This window comes from Camellia sinensis, chromosome 10, assembly GCF_055761805.1.
Source record: "Camellia sinensis isolate YWXY chromosome 10, ASM5576180v1, whole genome shotgun sequence".
NCBI classification, from domain to species: domain Eukaryota; kingdom Viridiplantae; phylum Streptophyta; class Magnoliopsida; order Ericales; family Theaceae; genus Camellia; species Camellia sinensis.
The window spans coordinates 93,219,854-93,230,921 of NC_138970.1; the positions used below are offsets into that span (position 1 = coordinate 93,219,854).

The 11,068-nt window shown below is 34.0% G+C and overlaps 1 protein-coding gene across 1 annotated transcript; it reads right to left on the reverse strand.

Annotated features, from left to right (window-relative positions):
* Positions 1-1,252: 1,252 nt before the first annotated feature.
* LOC114312905 (uncharacterized) lies at positions 1,253-2,429 on the reverse strand. The gene has a single exon (XM_082891833.1). It carries the CDS (start codon positions 2,330-2,332, stop codon positions 1,601-1,603), a length of 732 nt encoding a protein of 243 aa, XP_082747959.1. The 5' UTR covers positions 2,333-2,429; the 3' UTR covers positions 1,253-1,600.
* Between the last annotated feature and the right edge of the window lie 8,639 nt (positions 2,430-11,068).

The window sequence follows — 11,068 nt, forward strand, 5'->3', positions numbered from 1 at the left end:
CTCATACCCATGTGAGATATTTGGTAGAAATCTACATAAAATTTTTAAAATTTCTAATATTTTTTATATTCAAAACGTGTATAAATGAAGTAGTTGTTATAAAAACAAGTTACCAACTCCTATCTACTCTCTTTTCTTTTTCTTTTTCTTTTTCTTTTTCCTTTTTTTTTTTCTCAACCGTATCCACCCTCTTTTCGTTGATTATGTTTGTGCACACCTACTTATTAACTACCTGCTTCTACTCTAATTTTGAAGCTACCCATCCTTCATTCCTTGCATTTATGAAACCATTTTCTATCACATCATCACACTCTCCATTTTATAAGTGAATCCAAAAACATAAAATTATGGTTTGTTTGGGATGATCTAAATAATTGTACTTTTTGATTTTTTATGAAATATGGGTTGGGTTTGGGTGGGATTTGAAGTGATGTGTTAGAGAGGTGATGTGACTTAAATAAGATGATATGACTTAAATAGGATAGTGACTTTTTGACTTTTTATCTTTTTCAAGACATGTCAAACTTGACCTTAGTATTTACCATGTATATTTCGGTACAGTTGGGCATTCACTAATACTTTAGTTATTGGGGGATAAAAATTTATCTCAAATCAGTTCCTTAAAAAATCTTGACCCATCTTATAAAGTGGATTATGTTCACAAACCTCCAAAAGTACTTTGGCAGTCAAGAAAGACCAAAACCTTGCGTGTCTCGTGGTACAAAGTGAATAATTTCCGTCCTGTGTGTTTGTGTATTCTTTCTTTTTGTTCAATTTATTATATATTTTTTAAAAGATCAAGAACATGAAGAATAGTAAGGTAATAGTATTAGATTTTTAGATGTGTTTGGTTTGTATTTGTAGAGTAATTTTTAAGATAAAAGTACGAAAACTTATTTGATTTATCTTTTTTCAGAAATGATTTTGGAAAATTATTTTGAAAGAGAGTTTTAAAAAAAGTGATTGATTTGATGTGTACGAGAAAGAGAGTAATTTTGGAAAGTATGTAACTAAACAAAATTTTGACATTTTTTTTAAAAAAATTTATTTGGTTTGATTACTTTTAAAAATTTATTTGTAGAAAATTTTTTCTAAAAATTTTTCTGAAAAACAAACCAAACAAAGTTTTATATTTTTAAAATTATTTTGAAAAGAAGCCGACGAATAGTAAAGGTAATAATATTAGTGTTGAATGATAACTGCTGTTGATCCATTAATCAATATAATAGTAATATATGAATGATGTTCAAAATATAATAATTAAATGTGATTATTATTAACAAAATCAATGACAAAAAATAGCATAAAGTAAAAAAGAAAAAATTTACATCCACTCATTTGTAAATCACTGTGTATTTACAACAAACTTATCAGTTAAAAAGGCTCGATAAAAAAAAATAAAAGAGAGGGTGTGAATCCGTTATTTTTGACCTTTTGTGAGAAAACTGTGATTCAACGTGACCATGTTTTTCCAACAACTCCACTTGACAAAAAGCAGGCAGGCCGCCCCCCGTCACCACACGACTTTTACCATACTTCTTCTTCCAGTGGGCCCATCTCCACCAGCCACCCAATCAAATTTCGCCACGCAAGCATCGGTTCACTTGTCCATGTCATCCGTATCCCAAGACACCGCTCTTCGACCGGATACGAACCGCTTCATTCCTCCCAAACCGGGCGGCTCTTCCACCGACGCACCCGACTCCGGTTCATCTCTCGCTGAAATCTCACCAACTTTGACCGTCACGCTCCTTCTCGGCGGTGGCGGCGATTCCACCAGTGGCGGTTCAACGGTTTCAATGACCGCTTTCGACTTCCGGTCGGACCGAAATATAGCAGTGAAACACCCGCAGAACCAGGTTCTCTTCCGTCCACCACCACTTCTCGATTTCTCGACCGAATTCGACGATTTACGGCGGTTTCTCTTGGACCGTACTCTCCCCATACACGAGACTTTCGGCGATGAAGGCTCCGATTTTCCAATCGACTGGGACCGCTTCGGGAACAGCCGGATGTTGGCCGGTTTATATTTCCTCCGGTTCGGGGTATCGGCATAAGTGGTCTTGGGCAATCCGATAACCGATGCTTTAGACTTCAAGTTTATGGAAAACCTGTGCGATGAGGAGTTGGAATTGGGATGCAAACTCGGATTCAAGTTAGTCGAATTGGAGTTGGGCCTTGTGGACTCGTTGCGCTCATAAATGGCGTTGCGATCAAACCAATCGAATTCGGAGTCTCTGGACAACCAGAACGATTCCGGCGGCATATCTGGCTGCTGCTCTTCCTTCTCCGCCGCTTGTTCCGCCATTTCAAGATCAACCTCTTTCGCCATTCTGCGGCAATTTTAGAGAGACTCAAAGAGGAATAATGGGAAGGTGGCAATTCTTCAACCAATATACCGACCCGGTTTTCCAAAAATAAATAAATAAATAAATAAATTCCTTCCTTCCCATTTTATTTGTCAAGTACCAAAAGTAAAATTTTTTAAATATTTTATTTTAATGAAAATTTTTTATTTGTAAATTTTTTTTTTAAAATTCAATACAATAATATATTATTTTTAACTTTTTGTTTTTTCATGTCAGACAAATAATTTGAAAAAGAGTAATATTAGAAACTCTAAATAATCTAATAAATATTTTATTAAATCTTTTACATGGGTATGGGATCCACACATTTGTGTGAGTCCCACACGCATGAGATTTGGTAGATTATTTCGAGTTCATAATATTTTCTTTTTTTTAAAAAAATGATGTAATGTTAAATTCCCCTATTACTAGCAAGTGTGTACATTTAGATAAGTGTGCTTGAATTTTGAAATTGAAAAATGACTCGTAACTTGAATTTCATGCGGCTCGAATGGCCTGAACTGCCCAAAACGACGTCGTTTTGAACAGTGTTTTTTTTTTTTCTTTCATTTTCATTCTTTCGAACAGACAGAGAGGGAAGAGAAGAGGAAAGAGAGAGAGGGAGAGCAGAAAAGAGGTGATCGACGATGATGGTCGGTGATGGTGGCGGCGATCGCAGATTTGGATCTGGAAAAAAAAAAATTCTGCATTTTTTCTAAGTAGATCTGGATCTGCAAAAAAAAAAAAAAATTATTGATAATGAGATCCGAATCTGCAGAGGAATTTTTTTTTTTTTTTTTGTTGATGAAGATGATGATGATGTTGAAGATGATGATGATGATGGCCCAAACTGCATTTTTTTTCTCTGTTTTCTTTGCATTTTTCTTCTTCTTCTTCTTCTTCTTCTTCTTTTTCTTTGCATTTTTCTGCCCGACATCAAGAAAAATTGGGTTACATCATCAATTTTCTTCAACATCATCACCAATTTTTTTTTTTTTTATGTCGAAACCCAGATTAAACATCATCTCCTTTTGTTGATGCCGAAACTCAGCTCATTCTTCTTCTTCTTCTTCAACTTTTTTCTTCTTCTTCAGTTCAGAAAAACGTGAAAAAGAAAAAGAAAAAAAAAAAGACACCAAAACGACGTCGTTTTGGTGTCGAGCCATTCGAGCTATCAGACTTTCGAGCTACCAATCGGAATTGTTTGAAATTACATGTATGCAATTATAAAGGATTTATAAATGTATTTAAATTTGGTAATTACAAAAAAATGAACAAAGGTAGTCAAGGATTTTTATTTTTTTTTATATATTTTTTTTCTCCTTTTAAAAAAGTATGATGTTCATACCAACTCAAGATTTGCATAACATATAGATATATTATCAAAAAAGATTATATATATTACATGGGTAATGGTTAAATTAAGTCCAATCTCACTACTACAATAAAATAACACGAATCTCCTATGAAAGATTAATTACTTTATGCTTGCGTTGTCAATCAACCTATAGGTGAATGAATGAAATTTGATGATGTCATCCAATTTCAAATAAAAATAGCATTGTATTCTTTTATTTTGTTAACAATTTTTTTAAAAATAATTTAATTAATCTCATCTTTTGTCAGATCCTCTTCAAAACCTATTCAGTGTGTTTAATTTCAGTTTTATGAATTCAGTTTTTTGAAAACTAAGTTTTTCATTTTTCGTGTTTTTTTTGTTTTTAGTGAATTTTTTTTAAATTTTAAGTAATTTTTTTACTTTTTTAGATGCACTTTACTTAGATGTATCTAAATAGTAAAATATTTGTGAACAAATATTTTTAAAAATTAATAAATACACAAAAATACGAAAATGTACTATATTTTCTTTTCTTTTCTTTTTTTGTATTTTTTGGTATTTAATGTATTTTTTAAAGTTTTTTTCACAAATATTATACTTTTTAGGTGTGTTTTTGTTAGAAGCGTCTAAAAATTAAAAAAAAAAATTGCTTAAAATATTAAAAAATTCATTGAAAACATTAAAATAAAAAAGTAAAATTTTCTAAAAATTATTTTCTGAAAACTGGAACCAAACAAGCTGATTATTTCTCTCTTTCTACTTTTCCTTTTCCTTTCCCTCTTCTATTTCTCGTTATTAGTCCCCAGACATTCCTTTCAACCCCTATTATTTTGCTTTAATTGTGAACATATCCAACATTGTTGCCTTAGCCACAACCCCATCAACGTCATTGGCTCCGATTACGACCCTCCCCTCGTGAAAACTTCTAAACCCACAATCGGATCAACACTGACTTCTCCTCCTACTAGAGACGATGGGGAGGTTAGGATTTTGAAGCAAATGACTAAGAGATATAGCAATAGAGAGAGGTTAGCATTTTGTGATTTTGAGAGTATCAATTGTGCTCATCGAAGCATCACCAACCCTCCAAATTACTTTGTTGGCCAGCTTATGCTAGTGTTTTTTAAAGGGTTTGGCATCTCTCAAGGCATCTCTCAAGTTGGACCACAACACCACCAATACAAGCAAAATAATTTTGTAGTGTTAACCAAACACTCTCACTCAACTTTTTAAGAGTAAAGTACACTTTGCATTCCTGCACTTTATACAAAATCGCACTTTAATCCCTACACATCAAATTATGACACTTAACCCCTGCACTTTTAGTCAGTGTTACATTGGTCCTTCTGTTAATAGTAAAGCTAACAGAAGTTATCCTTTAGGGAGCAAAGTGTCACAATTTTGATGTGTATGGACTAAAGTGGGATTTTTTGTAAAGTGCAGAGGTGCAAAGTGTAATTTATCCTCACAAGTTTTTCATATGACTAACCTCTGTTAACAATGAGGCTAATAGAAGGGCAAAAGTGACACTTGACCAAAAGTGCAGGGGGTTAAGTGTCACAATTTGATGTATAAGGGCCAAAGTGGGATTTGATGTAAAGTGCAGGGGTGCAAAGTGTAATTTACCCACTTTTAATGTGTAAAAGTGCATGAATTTTCTTTTTTTTTTTTCTTTTCTTCTTCTTTTCTTTCTTTTCTCTACTCTTATTTTCTTACACTTTTAGCTAAACACTTCTCATTGCTCCACCCTTGCACCACTACCACCACCACTGACCACCTTACTCTCACAAAAAAAAAAAAAAATCAGGTGTAAATTATAGATTCTTAATCTCTTCAATATTCAAGGCTTGAGGTTTTGTTTCATGATGAATTAGAAGCTTTTAATCAATAAAAATCTTCCTAAAAAGTTTTGGTTTAGTGTTTTACATATTTAGAGTTAAAGAGCATACTTTTTAGATTTATAATGATTTAGTTTTATTTGTTGAGTTAAATACTTTTTATTAGTTTTCATGGATGTTTTTACATACAGAAAAATCATTAATTTGATGGTTGATTAGGAGATTGAAGTTTGGGTAAATTTAGGATTTGAATGTGATGCAAAAATTAGAGATTTTGGTGCTAGAAAGTTTATATATTGGAATTAATTTGATAAATTGTAAATTGGATATCTCTATGTTTTATAAATGATTTTTGGAGAATTTTTAAAATTATCAAGGTGGTATTGTCTAAGTTGGTGGCCATATTAAGTTCTTGACTTTTGTGGCATAATAGGTGATATTGATATGCATATATGTGACATTTTATTCCAGACGACTGCTCGAGCGGTGAAAGAACCGCTCGAGCGAAGATTGAGGACATCTAGTAGTTTTGCAAGTCAAGGTGGACCGCTCGAGCAAACTAATGGTTGCTCAAGCGAAAATGAAGGACACCCAATATCTCGTTTTACAGACAAAAATACTAAGAGGTGTTGTTCACCGCTTGAGTGATAAAAAGACTGCTCAAGTGGTCTGCGCGAATTCAACGAATAAAAAGAACATTTCTAGATAATTTTTTCCACTTTTCTTTTCTATCTTCCTCTTTCTTAAGTCTGAAAAACCCTACGTTTCTCACTCTATATACCCCTCATTCCTCTAAGATCTAATCTAAATCTCTTGCAAGGAGTAAAGTATACGTGAAGATCATCCTCTCTATCGATTGGATTTTGTTTTGGTGAAGAACTCTCCTAGAAGCTTGGTTTATTTGCTCATAGCTTGAGGCAGGGTGACTTTTAACCTAGTATCTCTTTGTTTTGAAGATGTTCCTATGGTATTATTGTGACTTAAGATTTAATTTGATGATTGAGTGGGTTAAACTTTTATTTAATAAAAAATGAGGCATATTACTCAGCTTTTGGTAAAATTTCTTTAAATCTTTCCATGAAATATGTATATTAATGTTAAGAAAATACACATTTATGAAGAATGGGAGAAAGCCCCAAATTGATAAAACCTTAATTCCTAATTTGGGTAGAAAATGGTATTTGGAATGAAATTTCCTTGAACTTATTGGAATATTGTGAATGCTCAAGAAATGGAATATATGGGTATTGTTGTGGTGTTGAAATTGTGACTTGAGGATTGATGCCTCTTGAATTTTACACTTTTCTTTATCTTGTATAATGTTAAGCGCTTATTTACTTGGAACAAAGTTTAGTAAAGTGGTAAAGCGAACATGAGTTCGGGTTAAGAGTTAGCTTTGACTTTGAGAATGTGATGTTGTGTTAGTACCCGCACGGGGAGTCAAGGTGCCTAATTTCCCTGTTTGTGCTTATCGCTAGATCAATGTGGGAAAATGTTTTTGAGTGTCCACTGGTCATGCCATATTGTAGTCGGCAAAAGTGAAAAAACGGATGATTTTGGGTGCCCACGTCCTGCCGTGTGATAGTTGATAAATATAAGGATAGTATCAAATGAAAGTGACTTGTGTATGTGGTTTGGACTCTTGTTAAGGACTCATGGTGCATTTCTCTTTCTAATGTTGAGAATGGTTTTGTGAGGGACATAATTGTACATTAATTTATTTATCTATTTATTTACCTAATTAGTTATTTTTCAATATTGATATTTCACGTTGTTTCAATTATAATGGTGCCATGTGCTTGTTCAAATGATTAGATACTTGATTAAATGTATTCCTACTGAGCATATAGGTCAACCCTATTTGATTTTTCAGGAACAAGTGACACACCACAGCAATGACTAGAAGTTTGCACTATTCTGGGTCCAAGTGATTTACTTCTAGAAGTGTAGAGTGTTGTGTCATGCATTGTGAATCTACTTTGTTGTATGGGCCAAAAGCTTAAAAACTTTTGCATGCCTTAATGGCTAATTTGTTTTGTATAGTCTTCTAGCTTATTGAACTTACCCAAGGACATGGACTGAGATTACTGTGTAAACATGGAATTGTAAATTGTGAACCTTAGTTCGATAAGAAATAGGGCTTTATTGCATTATGCTCTACATGGTTGTCGTATATTTTTGTAAGAAATTTAGGGGTGTCACAATATATATTAGTTGGGTGTAACTTGAAATTTATTAAGGTTAGACCAGGCACCAAAAACTTTACAACGATAGCACTTAGATAAGGCTTAGATAGAGCTTAGATAGGGCCTTTCATTATTATTAGTAAGATAGGTTGCTTGAGCACATTAATAAAATCTTGATATCATATCTGCGAAACTTGAGTTTGATTTCAAGGGCGCATGTTAGCGCTTTACTAATAAGATAAAAAAAGTGCTTTTCTTGCTTGTTTAGTAAAGTCTCGCTTTTCATTTTGATAGGAGTAGGTGCTTCCTAGGGCAGGGCACTCTTCATACAAAACTAACGAATGTCGGGTCGGGGATTTCTGCCTTGTTATCAAAAAGGGAGTTGGGTAAAGCAAACTCCCTTCTTGGACGAGCACGGGGCTTAGTCAAGTAAAACTATGTTGCACTACTTGATGCTCCAATCAAAAACAAATTAGTGGGGCCATGCCTGTATGACTGAATATGCGTTAGAAAGGTCAATCCCTCCCCTATGATACCAAAAAAATCGGGTCGAACTTCTAACAGCCTGCCCGTATCCATAGAACAATGTCGCGGCAACGTAAGGATGTGTGAAGAAATCTTTAAATTAGTTTTAACTTTCATTCCATTATATATCATGTTTAGATTCAACCATGTAGATGTTGCATCCTTTCTCGAAAATAGTTTCCTAATTTTAAGTTTCTTCTATTAATTGTTAGGATTGGAAAAAAATGTTTGTACTCCTCAGTGGGAATTAATTTGTCAACACTTTTTGATGTTTTGCAGGTGAGTATATTTTACCTTGGAGTTTCACCATACCTATAAATACAACCCCTTGTCTCCTATTTTGATGGGTCCCAAGTGTTAGAGTTAAATTGAGTGTTTTTAGTAAGTTAGAAGAGTGAACCTCAAACCCTAGTTTGCAAATTTGAAATTCCAACCCTAATACAACAATTTGTTTGTGACACCCTAAAAATCGAGAACATTAAAGAATATATTAACAAATAAATACAGGATTTTTCTAAGGTTACAAGTATAATGTCCCAAAATCTACTCTAAGATTAAAGTCTAGGAAAAGTCACTAATGGGGCATTTGGTCAATAACCAAGTAAGATCTCAGGAAAAATTGGAGGAGTCAAAATAGCCTCCCTTCGAAGTTCAATCTTCGTAGATAACAAAGTTACTTTTTTGACGAAAAATAAGGATAAGTTATAGAAGACATATAAGAAAAATGATAATTACAAAGGTATATCTTAATTACATCAAGAGTTTAAACATTACAATTCCAATGCAAGATTACAAAATGGGATTTAACTAAGCTAGTTCCTAATTCTTCTAGAGTAGCCATGCATCTTCAACCATTTCAGCTTCACCTTCGATAGGGTAACAGTCTTCAATACTTGGCATAAAACGCCATGAGCTTGGAATGCCCAGTAAACGTACACACACTCTGTCCCTTTTTTCCAATCCGATACACAATTACAATTATAACAAGTGATGGAAGTATGATATTCAAGTAAACAAGCAAAGAATTATAAAGTTAGATGTTAATAATCTAGAAATCCCCCAAAGAGATTTAATCCTTGCAGCCGCAAAAATTGGACTTGGATTATTCGGTATGTCCCCTCCCCTTTGTTGCTTTGCAAATCTTATCCCGAATACCTACAATGGTTACGTACCATGTAGCGCCAACTGAGGACCTCAAAAGAGACAACAAAAAAAAAGGCCTTGCCCATAACCTCCTCCAACCTTATCACATTGAAACAACCTAGGGCCCGAATATAACCAATCCATACAAAGGTTCCGAAATAACCACTTGCGCAAGACTTCTCTTTCAATAGAGAACACGTCCCGCTTATTAGTATTTGTGCCCTCAAAAACCAATTTGTTGACTTTATTAACTGATTAAATAAATTGCTTGGCATTTTATTTTGCACTTTTGTATGTTATTATTTTAGGTAATGTTATATTTAATGTTACATATGATGTGAATATAAGGTCCCTTGGGTAACATTGTAGAAAAACATGCTGATGGTTAACGAATCAAAAGCTGGAAGTTATGATTTTTCGGTGCCTTGTATACCCAATTAATGTTCTAGGCTATGGGTGTTGATTGGGCGTCGCACTACTATGGCCTACACCTGTTTTGCTGCTATATGATAGAATGATTTACTCCATCATTGAGGTAGTAACCTTAGGCAAATAGGTGGGTGCTATACGATAAGTATATGCACTGAACAAAATTGATTTTGAGAACACCTATGGAATGATCATTGTCAGTTTAAAAAGTAGTTCTATTACAATGCACTTATTTTCCTTTGACCCAAGAGGCATGTGTAAATTAATTAACTATTCATTTAACTTTGATATTATCAATTAGTGATGTCAAACCAATGGCTATACGCGGACAGTTTGGGTTATGTGAGTGTAATTGATTTATATAGGTGCTTAACATTGAATCCACCATTCTCAAAGTGAGAAAGTATATTCAAGTAATTTTTCCTATTAACATTGGACCAAAAGAAAACCGGCCAGTAACTTTTGCATAAAAATATTTTATTTGTACATGTATAATTATAAAAGCATGCTTTGGAGCAGAATTTGAAGTCGGACCTACAAAGCAGAATTTGCAGTCGGCCAACATTAGTAACTGGTCGGCCAAAAAGATGGCCAGTCGGCCAGAAATGCCCAGAAAACTCAAAATTTGCAGATCTTTTCCCTCTAGTTGTTCCACACAAGCTCCAGCTGTCCCAATTCAGATATTTTCGATCAAATGCTCTCTTTTTTGCTATATATGAAGCTATATCTCATATATTCAAGGAGAGAACATTGAAGAAATTTTGGAAGCCTCTCTCTCTAAAAACTCCTATCTCTCTAGAAAATTTTCAGAGCTAAATCTCTGCCCCTCTCTCTAGAAGTTCACTTCCTCTTGCCCTTTTGTGCATGAAAGCTTAGATACACCTCTCCTTTGCCTAAGCAACCTTAACCAAACTTGACCACCATTGAGCTGAGATTCTTTGGGACTTTGTTTGAGCTCCAAAAGTTGATTGGTGTGCAAATAGAGACATCTTGAGGCAAGGCGGTGGATTTCCGGGAGGACGCGACTGGGCATGCATGCCTCCCTCGCCCACGAGGCCATTTTACCGCTTTACTAGCTAGTTGTAGTTAATTACATGTTTTGTAATTAATTAGTTTAATTTGTGTTGTAATATTTAATTAGCTTAGATTAGCTAGTTATTCAATTCATTTTGGTTTGTAATAATTAATTAGCTGAATTGGTTAATTAGTTAGCTTAATTAGCGTAGCCAGCTTAGCTTATTCATTCGGACCCTCTATCGA

Coding starts and splice junctions, on each gene's coding strand:
- LOC114312905 (XM_082891833.1), bottom strand. CDS start 2,332: ATGGCGAAAGAGGTTGATCTTGAAATGGCGGAACAAGCGGCGGAGAAG.